The sequence below is a fragment of the Eschrichtius robustus genome, chromosome 3 (genome assembly GCF_028021215.1).
Source record: "Eschrichtius robustus isolate mEscRob2 chromosome 3, mEscRob2.pri, whole genome shotgun sequence".
In the NCBI taxonomy this organism is placed as follows: Eukaryota; Metazoa; Chordata; class Mammalia; order Artiodactyla; family Eschrichtiidae; genus Eschrichtius; species Eschrichtius robustus.
The window spans coordinates 141279191-141293380 of record NC_090826.1 but is presented as its reverse complement, the minus strand read 5'-3'; the positions used below and the strand labels follow the sequence as shown (position 1 = coordinate 141293380).

Below are 14190 nucleotides of genomic sequence, written 5' to 3'. Positions count from 1 at the left end.
TGGCTTCAAACTTCATTATAATCTGAGCAGGCTTTCAACATTCATTCCACACAATAGTGATACTGATGTGCTAACAAAGAAATTGTTGGATAACCCCAGACCTCATGCTAGCCTTCTACCTGGAGGAGGTATGATATACAATGGCCCAATATGCATTTTAATTCTTCCCTCTTAGTTATCCCTCCTAGTTACCTTAGTTGTCTTATGAATGGGACCCTTTCTGATCCTAAAAGATGCGGTGGCATAAAGTGGGTGAAGGGGAGAAGAGAGAAGAAAAACAACTGGTATGAATAACATAAAATCTACATGTGGTGTCCCTGAATGACTCATTCCTGTTAACGACCACGAAGGTGAGTGGTTTGCCTTATTTGGGGGGCTCAAAGCCGCAGAGACATCCCTCTCAGAGACTCACCAGCATTGCTCATGTTGCCTTGCTCTTCCTGCTACTGTGATTGGTTAGGAGCAGAATTAGTCCCCAGTCAACAGAACCCTGCTCCTTATGAATGCACAATGACACCTTCTCCTAGGGGTTCCAGATTCTATACCTCTGGTAGAGACCTCAATCTGAAAATAAGTCTTTATGTTACCTGATCTTCTGGATTCTCTTAACCATACAGACTCTTCCCATACTTAGGGCTTTAGTCCATACTATTTGGTGTGGTTCAACAGTTTCTTTATAATTGTTGTCTAATTCTAGATCCTGATTTTAAGTTCTGTCTTTTTAACTTGATTTTATGCTTCGAGGGAGTAGGAATCTGTTCATTTATTTCTCATGTGTCTTTTGGATCCAATATCCTTCTAGAAATTTAACAGGTACACAGTGAATGTTTAATGACTTGACTTGTCTCTCAGAGAAGCTGGAAAATTCAACCTAATATCCATGCTGTTTTCTACCCCTTCTCTTCCTTCCTAGATAGCTTCCTCTGGTTGGCTGTGGGTTACTATCCATTGGCTTTGAAAAAAGATTGAATAAACATTAGCTGAATGCCTTCCATGAGGAAGAATTAGACTAGGTGTTTATACTTGATTCTCATTCAATTCTCAGCCATGCAAAATAGGGATTATCATCACCTCCTTTTCAATGAAAGCTAATAAGTGCAACACTGAGATTGAACTCTGCCTATTTGATTCAAGAGCCCATGCCATTTCAAATGTGCCAGTAAATCAAACCTCCCTTTCACATGAAAAACATATTTTAATGGGCTTAGAAATAACTCTCTTGGACTTTCTCACGATGATGTATTTTTCTGTATAATTTCTCCTGCCACTTCTTGTGTGTATCCTTATATGTTTAATTAGACTTTCTTTCCCACAAATGTTATAAAGGAAGACATAAACAATATCTATATGGAAAGGAGCTACTTAGAAAAAGGTACCCCACATATCTAAGAATTTTACCATAAAACTGAGAAAAAGTCATTTAATATTTTCATCAAATCATAACACACAAAAGAACTGCAGATTTTCTGTGACCAACTTTGACCAGAAATGTTCTAATCCTGATCAATCCCTCATTCATCTAGACCAATCACTCCAGAAAAATAGAGGCAAGCAAGAGGCAATACGGGAAAGAAGTTATAATTCTTTCATTTTAATTTTTCTCAGGATGGTATAACGATTTTCTATTGTAAACCAGGCCAGGCCTACTTCTGGGGTCATGAGCAGCTCAAAGAAAAGAGCAGAAAACTTTTTATCCACATAGAAAGAATCTTATTAGAGATGAAGAACAATAATAACCAATGAGAAAGGAGGCAGAAGTAATTTCTAGCAAGGTCTAAAACATGTTTTGCAAGTTGGAAATTTGGAACTCAGCATGAGTTTACTCACAGAGAACAGCTTGTTGTAAGACAAGTGTTCAGAAGATTTTAATGTGGAAATTAACTTTTGTTACTCATTTTTTATTGCCTTCAAATGGGTTTGAAGACTAAGTTCTTGTTCACTTGAAGGAGAGGCAAATGATTTTGGGTAGTCCTGGGTTTGGGTCTGATTGGCCACATTTAGATCCCTCCTTACACTGTCCTAGGATACCTGTAAATCAGCCCAAAGAGGATCCTGAACACCGAGTGGGTCAGGAGCAAGTGCATTTATTAGCGTTTTGTGTAGCTTTGTTTTGGTCACTCAGTCTCTGACCGTCCTTCTTATTTGGGGTGAAAAATTGTGTGAGTCTTGGAGGGAGGCCCCCAGAGGGGCCAGACAATCCCTCTCCTGTCCTGGCCGCAAGGACACGGGCACCTGTCCTAGACTCAGCAGTCAGATCCTCCATCCAGAACTCTTCATCTTGAAGGGGTGACTCAAAGCAGTTATACTCCAATAAACAATAATAATTATAATAATTTTAAAAAGCAAAAGAAAAAAGCTCAGGGGCAATGGGAGATTATGCATGGTGGTGCTTATTACAGCAAAGGCTCATTGGTGATGGTGCCAGCAGTAGTGGCCCAGTGGAGATGTCCACAAAGGCTGAAAGGAGATGCTGTAGTTGAAAATTGCCTTTGATTGCAATGGGAGGTGGTGCTAACCACCAAAGTATATGTGGATATAATAGCAGGGATGGTGTATGGATATCAGAATGATCCAACCCACAGATTCTTTGTGGTGGCTATTGATCATAGGGTCCCTTGGAAACAATGTGTGGCAGACTCACTAAGATTCTACTTGAGAACATAAGCTACATGGTGACAGGAATTTTGTACTCTTTTTTAAAATGATGCATCCCAAACATCTAGAGAAGTTTCTGTCACGTGGAAGTGCTCAATAAATATTTGAGTGAATGAATTAATATGAATACGAACCAAAAATGAGCCGTCATGTAGCATTCCAGGCCCCTCATCCAATTTTCAGTCCTGAGTCGGACCTAGAAGCTCTTAAATGAAAAGAAAGCATTTTGCCCCTTAGGAAGAACCTTGCGATATTTTTGCAAGTATTTCCTGGGAGTCTCTTCCTAACTTTTGCCAAAGAGATCTGCCATTTCCAAGGTAAGTGTGTACTGGAGTAACGGAGATGCCCAGAGCTTTGGGAAATCATTGCACACTGGATCTGCTCCAACACACAACTGGTAAGTGGTAGAGCTGAGACGTGAACTTAGGTATAAGTTTTAAAAAAACAATATAGTTTATATTTGCCTGATAATAATAATCATCTGGGGCACTTGTAAAATATACAATACCCTTGAGCCTCACCCAGGCTCTTCTAAGCTAGAGTTGTCAGAGCATGGACATGGTAATGTATGTGTTTGTTTGTTTTGTTTTGTTTTATTATTTATTTATTTATTTATTTTTGGCCGTGTTGTGTCTTTGTTGCTTCGCGCGGGCTTTCTCTTTTTGTGGCAAGCGGGGGCTACTCCTCCTTGCGGTGCACAGGCTTCTCATTGCTGTGGCTTCTCTTGTTGCAGAGCATGGGCTCTAGACATGCGGGCTCAGTAGTTGTAGCTCGCAGGCTCTAAAGCACAGGCTCAGTGGTTGTGGCTCACGGGCTTAGTTGTTCCGTGGCATGTGGGATCTTCCCGGACCAGGGCTTGAACCTGTGTCTCCTGCACTGGCAGGCGGATTCTTAACAACTGCACTACAAGGGAAGCCCAATGGATGTGTTTAGCAAGCACCCCAGGTGATTCTTATCATCACACAAGTACGGGAGACATCCGGTACCCTTTCACTTTGGGAACTAGAAGGTCTTGAAAGGATCAGGGATCTAACCATCATGTAATTCAAGCCTCTATCCAGCATTGTTGGCTTTTAGTCCTTGCTATTATTGGGGTGACAACACTCCATTTGGTTGCTAATAGCTCCAGTAATCAGCCTCTTTGAGCTGCAGGGAAGATAGTGGGGCAGTGATTAGGAGTAGAGGGTGGCTTCACATAACTTCACTGAAGACAAGTCTAAAAGCATAGTGTCTTATCATAAATGGGTGTTGAACTTTGTCGAAAGCTTTTTCTGCATCTATTGAGATAATCATATGGTTTTTCTCCTTCAATTTGTTAATATGGTTTATCACTTGGATTGATTTGTGTATATTGAAGAATCCTTGCCTTCCTGGGATAAACCCCACTTGATCATGGTGTATGATCCTTTTAATGTGCTCTTGGATTCTGTTTGCTAGTATTTTGCTGAGCATTTTTGCATCTATGTTCATCAGTGATATTGGCCTGTAGTTTTCTTTGTTTGTGACATCCTTGTCTGGTTTTGGTATCAGGGTGATGGTGGCCTCATAGAGTGAGTTTGGGAGTGTTCCTCCCTCTGCTATATTTTGGAAGAGTTTGAGAAGGATAGGTGTTAGCTCTGCTCTAAATGCTTGATAGAATTTGCCTGTGAAGCCATCTGGTCCTGGGCTTTTGTTTGTTGGAAGATTTTTAACCACAGTCTCAATTTCAGTGCTTGTGATTGGTCTGTTTATATTTTCTATTTCTTCCTGGTTCAGTCTCGGAAGGTTGTGCTTTTCTAAGAATTTGTCCATTTCTTCCAGTTTGCCCATTTTATTGCAACATAGTTGCTTGTAGTAATCTCTCATGATGCTTTGTATTTCTGCAGTGTCAGTTGTTACTTCTCCTTTTTCATTTCTAATTCTATTGATTTGAGTCTTCTCCCTTTTTTTCTTGATGAGTCTGGCTAATGGTTTATCAATTTTGTTTATCTTCTCAAAGTACCAGCTTTTAGTTTCATTAATCTTTGGTGTTGTTTCTTTCATTTCTTTTTCATTTATTTCTGGTCTGATCTTTATGATCTCTTTCCTTCTGCTAACCCTGGGGGTTTTTTTGTTCTTCTTTCTCTAATTGCTTTAGCTGTAAGGTTAGGTGGAAATACAAACAAAAATAAACAAATGGGACCTAATGAAACTTAAAAGCTTATGCACAGCAAAGGAAACCATAAACAAGACCAAAAGACAACCCTCAGAATGGGAGAAAATACTTGCAAATGAAGCAACTGACAAAGGATTAATCTCCAAAATTTACAAGCTGCTCATGCAGCTCAATATCAAAAAAACAAACAACCCAATCCAAAAATGTGCAGAAGACCTAAATAGACACTTCTCCAAAGAAGATATACAGATTGCCAACAAACACATGAAAGGATGCTCAACATCACTAATCATTAGAGAAATGCAAATCAAAACTACAATGAGGTATCACCTCACACCTGTCAGAATGGCCATCAATAAAAAATCTACAAACAATAAATGCTGGAGAGGGTGTGGAGAAAAGGGAACCCTCTTGCACTCTTGGTGGGAATGTAAATTGATACAGCCACTATGGAGAAGAGTATGGAGGTCCCTTAAAAAACTAAAAATAGAACTACCATATGACCCAGCAATCCCACTACTAGGCATGTACCCTGAGAAAACCATAATTCAAAAAGATTCAGGTAGCACAATGTTCATTGCAGCTCTAATTACAATAGCCAGGGCATGGAAGCAACCTAAGTGCCCTTCGATAGATGAATGGATAAAGAAGATGTGGCACATATATACAGTGGAATATTACTCAGCCATAAAAAGAAAAGAAATTGAGTTATTTGTAGTGAGGTGGATGGACCTAGAGTCTGTCATACAGAGTGAAGTAAGTCAGGAAGAGAAAAGCAAATACCATATGTTAACACATATATATGGAATCTAAAAAAAAAAAGGTTCTGAAGAACCTAGGGGCAGGACAGGAATAAAGATGCAGATGTAGAGAATGGACTTGAGGACACGGGGAGCGGGAAGGGTAAGCTGGGATGAAGTAAGAGAACGGCATGGACATATATACTCTACCAAATGTAAAACAGATAGCTAGTGGGAAGCAGCCACATAGCACAGGGAGATCAGCTCAGTGCTTTGTGACCACCAAGAGGGGTGGGATAGGGAGGGTGGGAGGGAGATGCAAGAGGGAGGAGGTATGGGGATATATGTATATGTATAACTGATTCACTTTGTTATGAAGCAGAAACTAACACACCATTGTAAAGCAATTATACTCCAATAAAGATGTTAAAAACATAAAAATAGAAATAAAAGCATAGTGTCTTAAGGAATGTGGGTATATATCAGTGCTGTATAGACCACTCTTCTAGGAAGAGAACTAAAAGAATTTCCTTTGCCCAGGCTATGATCTCTCTTTTCCAAAGGAAGAGATAATCTAAAGAATAAAATGTGATTATTAAACTATTCAGAGCTTCACCCTGAATTGTCTTAAGATGTGTGCATGTGTGTGTGTTACACTGATTAATGAATGAGGTAATTTATGATTGAAGAAACATGGTAGGCTACAAACTCATCTTGGAACACATGAAACATCAAGACACACATGCAAATATATTGTACTTTTAAAAAAATGTGTGCTGTTTTGTGTATGTTGTTTTTTGTACAATAAAATGCTTAAATTTTGTTTTGCATTTAAAAATCTGACATTAAATTTACAAGAGCCTTTTTAAGTTCTTAGGAGAAACTTCTTTGTTAGGTTTGTAAATCTGCCTTGTTAGGTATGTAAAGCATTTTTTAAAATCATATTTTCAGCTCATAATATGAAATGCCTAAGGAATTTTAGTTAACAAAATATGGAAGTGGTATCTGTTTAGGAAAATTTGATTTATCAAATGTATGATTTTATTGAAAAAAGAGGAAAAAGTGAAAGCAATTTAAAATACAATTACATTTAAAAGTAATTCTATATGCCAAGTTTAAAAGTTTAACAATTAGTTTATAAATGTGTACCATAATATATTGAATATTGATTATAACACAAGCAATTGCAAGCATTTTGTTGTAGGCACCGCGCTCCATTGGAAGAGCCCGTTAATAATCTTCTACCTTTCACCTGAAATGCAAATTAATGAGCTTTCCATGAAACAATTTGTGTGGCTCTTCCTTAGCCACCCTTCCTAGGGGGCAGGAACTCAAGAGTTTTCTCTGGTACCATCGGGCCGTGAAATCCCATCCCTGGAACTGCACTGCTGGGCTTATGAGTACAGGAACGTATGACCTCAAAGTGCCTGCCCTGGACTCCTCTAACAAACTCCTGCGTATCCCTCAAAACCCAAATCAGAATTAAATTGACATTTCATCCATGTTACACCTGTACTAGATGCTTTATTTACTCATTCACCAACTATTCATTGTATGCCTATGTGATGAGCTAAATGAGCATTTTGATGACTTTTATAGAGTTGCTAAAAAACAGCCATTTTAGCTCAAGTGTTTTGACACTGCTGTGTTTTTGAGACACACAAACATATATATCTATATATTTATGTATATACAGCTATCTTTATCTATATATCTATATCTATATACGGATATATAGATATAGATATAGATATATAGATAAAGATACATACATATATACTCTATATATCTACGTATAGATAAAGATCTATACATATATACTCTATATCTATTAGCTGCATTTTATGCTTATTCATGTCCACACATCTAAGTTTAATAGGAAACAAACAGACCTTCATTATGCTTACTAGATGCTTAGAAAACACTTGCTTATGTATTTTTCTACCTTCCTCTTCATCCTTCCCTCATTTCTTTTAAAATTGATACCTCAGCACAAATGGAGAGCAAGGGCCCTTTCCTAGCTCATGCAAAGATGGTGCCCTCTGGTGGATGGTGGTAAAGATTACACCTTTGTCTCCAGAATTCTGTTTGGGCTTTTTAGTTTTCTTTTTTTCCCAGATTTCTCTTCAGTTGATTTTACATTCCAGTGTCATTAGGATTACTGTCAGAGTGCTCATACTACTGTGATATGAGGAATGCAGAAAGTTCCTTATCACCCAAACAGCAGCCCTGCCCATTCCACCATGATATCAGGCCTCAGTAATAATCCTTTGTGGCTTTGAAGGTCTCTGCTACTATTTATTATTTTACCTCAAAGGTACACATTGTGAGACATAATAATATTTTGAGGCATTAATTTACTACAAGAGATGAGCTCATCAGTATCTGATCTCAAAACTACTCAAAAGCAAGAGAGATCTGTCAAAAAGTGGCTTAGGTATCTCTTCAACTTTTACATTTGTAGAGAGAAAATACCTTAAAATAGTAATATTTTGTCTGTTCTTTTCTGCCCTTGTATATAACTTTTCTCCCTATAGTGAAAGACATTGCCTCAAGATGAGGTCAGATTGTAATACCAAAAAAAAAAAAAAATTCAATTTTTAGGTTAAAAAAAATTGAAAATATGCTTTTAATATGAAGAAAAGGAGGCCTGAATGAAGTAGAAAACAGAGAGTTTTGTCAAATCACTAGGAACGAATATAGAGGAAAACCAGACTCCCTGCCACCCCAAACTCAAGGCACTAGAGGAGTTTGAATGAGGCCACAGGAAGGAGGAGCTGCAAGGCTGGGCAAGGTCTGAAAAGATACCTAAGGTTCTGGGTAAGAAACAAGGGGATGGGACCCAGAGGTAACAACCAGGAACAGAGTAGAACCTCCAGCGGAAAGTGCAGAGCTCCACGGTCACCAGGAGCAAGGAGAAGCACAGAAGCTGAACTAATGTCTGGGGAATATTTTATTTCCACCCCGGGGACCATGGCTCCTGTCCTGTGGACAGCATCATTACCTGATCATCCCACCGGTGCAAGGTGTAAGCCTCCCATGGAGAGCTGCCCGCTGCTGACACACTGGGCGTTCAGCACATGCATGCCAGCCTGCATTCTGAGACACTGCTGAGCCCCCTGTAAATAACACTGGGAAGTACCTCCCTCCTTTGCAATCGTCAGAATGCTCACAAGTTCCCAAAACCAGAGAGTAGAGGCTCTTAACAGCCAGACAACAATTTACCCCTGCTACACCTTAACTTTTGAACAAGAAAATAAACAAGGAAGAATAGCGCCAGAACCAAAGGAAAAGGGTTACATCTTGTTTTCCTAGGAACTAGAAGCAAGGGGGAAACTAGAAGGATAATGGCTCTCTAGAATCCTTGTCCCAGCCTCACTCTGTTCTAAGCATAAATATTTTAGTTGTGACCGCAAGTAGAGAAGCTTAGATTCTCCACATCCTGGGGACAGCAGGGAGAAAAGCAGAACGGGTGGCATAAAGACATTCTTTTGCAAGTCCCCAATACTTTAACTCTACTCGCACAGAATTCCATTCCCTTTGACTCGCAGCTATAGCATTATGTGACATGGCTAAATGTCTACCTCCATTAAGCCACTTTGTTAAGACTTTTGAGTTTTAGGTTATCATCTATAAGTCTACCTCATAGAATAGTAGTGAGGATTAAAAAGAAAAATATGCAGAATAAACAAGCCATTGGATTTTTTTATTGGAGTATGATTGCTTTACAATGTTGTGTTAGTTTCTGCTGTACAGTGAAGAATATCAGATATATATATATATCCCTTCCCTTTTGGACCTCCCTCCCCTCCCATCCCACCCATCTAGGTCATCACAAAGCACTGAGCTGATCTCCCTGTCCTATACAGTAGTTCCCACTAGCTAGCTATTTTACACATGGCTTTGGGGGCGGGGTCTAGGTGGGGGTGGGGTTTAGGCGGGGGCGGGGTCTAGACTGAGGACATGCGCAGCTGGAAACGGCAGCATGGTGGGAGGGGGCCTCGGAGCGCCGAGTCTGGAGGTAAAGACCTGGGTGGGGGTGTGGGTGTGGAGCTTAGGCTCAGCGTGGCTAGAGGGAGCCTTGGAGGGTAGAGGATTAGGCCTGGGACCTCAGCAGACTCCCTGCAGCCCAATTGGGCAGGGGAAACACTGGCCGCATTCCCTTCTGATCTTCCGATCTCCTGAGGGTCTCTCCCCATCCTCATTGATCCTCTCACTGTGGGTATGCCCCTCCTGAGCGTGGGAACCCCTCCCCTCGCCCAGCAGCCCCTCAGTGGCACTGCTCGCATCCAGCATCTACTTTCCCTCCCCGCCTCCCACCCTCCCACACCCTCAGGAGCCATGCAGCCAGAAGGGGCCTCGGAGGGCAGAGGATCAGGCCTGGGACCTCAGCAGGCTCCCTGGGGCCTAAGTGGACAGGGGAAATGCTGGCCGCGTTCCCTTCCAATCCGATCTTCCGAGGATCTCTCCCCATCCCGCTTGACAACCTCACCGTGGGTGGGCCTCTCTGGGTGTGGGACCCTCCCCTCCCCCAGTCACCCCTCAGGGGCACTGGTCCCATCCCACCTCCACTTCTCCTCCCCACTCCCTCTCCTAAACATCCTACTGGGTGGCCTGGGGTTTCCTCCTGTCCTGTCCCCTTAAGTGTCAGTGGTCCCCCACCAGTGCCTGGTAGATGCCCTAGTTGTAAGGAGGGGCAAACTCCGTGTCCTCCTAGTCTGCCATCTTGACTCAGCCCTAAGCCATTGGATTTTATTTTATATGAGAACCAGAAAAGATTGGGTGCAGGTGAGTCTTATTTGGAAATTCGTTGAGGTGTGTACACAGCAATGGGTTGATCTACCCAGGTAGAAGAATCTGACAGACACTACACTTGGCGAGAAGGGGCTGGAGAAATTCTGGAAGCAGACAAACACTTTTGAGCCCTCACTATGTGCAGGTTGCTGCTCTGTTCTTCTAGACCCTGAAGAGGAAATTGCCTTTAAGGATTGTAGTGATGGTATCACAATATATTTATGCCCAAACTCATCAAAATGTATAACTTATGTCCAATTTTTTTATATATTAAGTACACCTCAACAAAGCTGAATAAAAAAAGTATCTGACTTTCTGTTTGATAAACCATAAAGTAATCAAAAGAAAGACCTCAATAACAGTTCTATGAGTTCTAGATGGTCAAAATAACAGTTCAGATTTAGTATGAGTATAGAAGCGATCCAGAAAGAATAAGGATGAGGAGGTGGTTATTATGATGGGTAAAATATTATGCTGCACCAAAGACTGTAAATCATTATAATTACTAAATGTCAGTGACTCGTGGTAAGTATTCTATGTGGTGGGTGAGGGATATTTATAAAAACCCAAAGGCACATTATAGTACATTTATTTTCACTTTCTACTGGGTTGGGGTGGTGGGTGAGGAATGCAGAGAGGAGCAGGGCAAGCAGATTGCTTTGGCTGGAGCTGAGGTGAGTCGAGGGGAGATGGGGGAAATACTTGGGGAGTTGAAAGTGAAGGTCATAGTAACATGCCTCCTGGGTTCATTTGCCTTTTCTCTGCTCACTGCTTAGCAAACAAGACTGAAAGAAGCCAAAAGAGGAGAGAGCTGTATGCCCCTCCCAGCGGAGTGAGCTGCCTCGGTGGCACCTCTGAAGGAAAGACACTTGGTCTCCCTCTCTGACAGCTCCTCGCCCCACAACTTCTCCTCCAGTTGTTCCAGAATGTGCAGGTGAGAGGTACCCTTCCGGGCTCACCTGGTTCAGACATCAGCAAATGTAACAATACCACAAAAAGGAGACACCATAGATCCAGATCATCAAAATGACAAGGGAAGCCACATGCCAGCAGAAGAAGATGGTGACAAATAAAATATCATTTTTGTCATCATCCATCCATTTATGGCCAGAGATTGGTTTGTAAAGCATAAAGCCTATCTGGATGAGCCAAGAGCCTATAATCATATATAAAAAGGCCTTCATCACCCAGAGCTGCCGCACGTTGGGAGCCCACAGCTCTGCGATCACCACCAGCAGCAGCAGGAACAAGGCCTGGATGAGCAGGACGTGACACCGCAGCTCCACTCCTTCTGAGTCCTGCAAGTGAGACACCATCAGGGGCAGAATCAGAAACATGCCCAGGGCTTGGGCACCTTGTTCCAGGGCAGGAGACCTCTGGGGCAGCAGGTTCTGGCTCACCACATCTACACACCCACTCAGGAAGAAGGTCGTGTAGAGAGTGAGATGTTGCCACTGTTTGTGGTACAAAAAGTTTCTCTGGTGATATATCTTGCTGATCAGTACAAACTGCCCTTGAATGTTATGCAGTTCTTGGGCTACTAAAATGAAGGAGCTCAATATCTTCGCCAGTCCCACATAGTATATTTGCTGCAGCCTCGCCCATCTTCCTTTGCTCCAGGGACGGCGTGGCAGATACTGGACGGGGTAGTTGCATATCAAGGCCCTGGAGACGAGTCGTGCGTGATAAAGTCCATAGAAGAAGAGAGACAGTCCTGGGTACAGATGACCCTCAAAGCCTCCCATGAGACTGAAGGTAGGTCTGAGCACTGGCAGAGGCAAGAGGCTCTGGAGTGGCCACGTCAGGCTCTAGAGTGTGGAGGGGGGTTCTTGACGTCTACTTATATTCTCTATTCAGCTCATTGCATCCACATACAGAAGGAAAATGGTTTTGGAGAAAACCCAAGCTTACGGTGGAGTGGGTGTCATGGTTTCCGTTCTGGTCTTCTGCTCTGGTTCATTGATAGCTAACCAACCATTGCCAGATGAAGAAATAAGCATATTCACCAGCACCATCCTTGAGCGTCTCTCTTTCTCAGAGACAATGCCATAGGCCCTCCATTGCCTCTCCTCCCCCTTCTCCCCATTTCTACCTTCCTTACTTCCTTCCCAAATTCACAGAACACAAGCGAGTACTCAGAGACAGCAAGGAGAACACACAATATAGGGTAAATCCCTTAAGATTCCTCACATATAACCTCATAGAAATACTAGGTACAAATATGCTCTTCCGGGTATAAATAGTCTTAAGAGCCACAAATAAACATACACAGCCCAATTACTCTGATGTTATTTGATGATGGCCAGAAAAATATTCACTCCTGACAATCTCTTCCCCTCATCTCCAGATAGAACTGAAATGCCTCCATCTGAGGTTCCTTCCTTTGAGTTTCAGTGTTTTTCCAACTTATGCAGGCAAATAGGTTCCACTCAGAGATACCGATTTGAAATCTCTTGGGGTAGTGTCTTGCAATAAGCACTTCAGTAAACATTCCCAGGGAATTTTCTTATGCACACTAAATTTTGAGAATCACTGAGTAAAATGTAGGTACTGGTATCAAAGAAGATCCTATTCAGCTAGTAACCTTCATGTGAATTAAACATCAAATATTTTCTCTCATGAAAAAAGCATTTATTTACAGTGTGATGGTCATGTTACGCTTCATGACTGTCAAGTACAGGAAATGTCTCTAATTAATTATGTTTTATATTGATCCTACAGATTTCCATATTGGTTTATTTGTCTTTTGTTGCTACTATGAATGGATCTTACATTTTATTATATTATTTTTACTGATATGAGACTATAATTTTATATTGCTCTTTATATTAATCATCTTGTTGCATTTATATACTGTTCTTACTAATTTTCAAATGATTTTAATTATGTCCTTTTAGATATATTTTTGTCTTTTCTAATTGCCTTTTCTCAATGAAATGTCCTGATAGAAATCTATTGTCATTTTGATTATGAAAGCTTCCCTTGGAAATTCCCTGGCGGCCCAGTGGTTAGTACTCTGCGCTTTCACTGACAAGGGTGCTGATTCAATCCCTGGTAGGGGAACTAAGATCCTGCAAGCCGCTCGCACCGTGTGGCGTGGCCGAAAAGAAAAAAAAAAAGAAAGAAAAAGAAAGCTTCCGTCTTCTGGGAAGTGTCCCCTCAAACCATCTGGGTCAAGTGGGAGCTGTCATCTTTTATTCAATTCTGCTTTCCTAGTCATAGATCAGCCAAGGGATGGACACCTGACCCAGCTAAGCCAATCTCAGCCCTTCACCAGATTTTTTTTTTTATATTTTCATATCTTTTATTCCTAATGGTTGATTATGTGTGTTTTCTTTTTTTAATATTTATTTATTTTTTATTTATTTATTTTTGGCTGCTTTGGGTCTTCATTTCTGTGCGAGGGCTTTCTCTAGTTGTGGCAAGCGGGGGCCACTCTTCATCGCTGTGCGCGGGCCTCTCACTATCGCGGCCTCTCTTGTTGCGGAGCACAGGCGCCAGGCATGCAGGCTCAGTAGTTGTGGCTCACAGGCCTAGTTGTTCTGCGGCATGTGGGATCTTCCCAGACCAGGGCTTGAACCCGTGTCCCCTGCATTGGCAGGCAGATTCTCAACCACTGCGCCACCAGGGAAGCCCCACCAGATTTTTTTAAACCAAAGGAAACAGCTCTCAGCTCTTCTGTTCACTATAGAACCAAGTGGTGTATTAGGGTTATATTTCCTTCTCCATGGATGCGTCTTGTACTGGGTATTTGTCATTGTGTAACTAATTAACATAAACTGGTGGCTTAAAACAACATACATTTATTCTCAGCTTCTGTGGGTCAGGATGCAGGCATAGCTTTACTGGGTCCTCTGCTCAGAGTCT

The 14190-nt window shown here is 41.6% G+C and overlaps 2 protein-coding genes across 2 annotated transcripts in view; both read right to left on the bottom strand.

Annotated features, from left to right (window-relative positions):
* LOC137760724 (regulator of G-protein signaling protein-like) overlaps positions 1-10003 on the bottom strand; it is a 100763-nt gene extending 90760 nt beyond the window's left edge. Inside the window, 1 exon segment of the mRNA XM_068537633.1 lies at positions 9850-10003. Coding sequence (XP_068393734.1) covers positions 9850-10003 — 154 coding nt within the window.
* Positions 10004-11294: 1291 nt separating this feature from the next.
* Positions 11295-12068, bottom strand: LOC137761485 (transmembrane epididymal protein 1-like). The gene has a single exon (XM_068538409.1). It carries the CDS (start codon positions 12066-12068, stop codon positions 11295-11297), a length of 774 nt encoding a protein of 257 aa, XP_068394510.1.
* Between the last annotated feature and the right edge of the window lie 2122 nt (positions 12069-14190).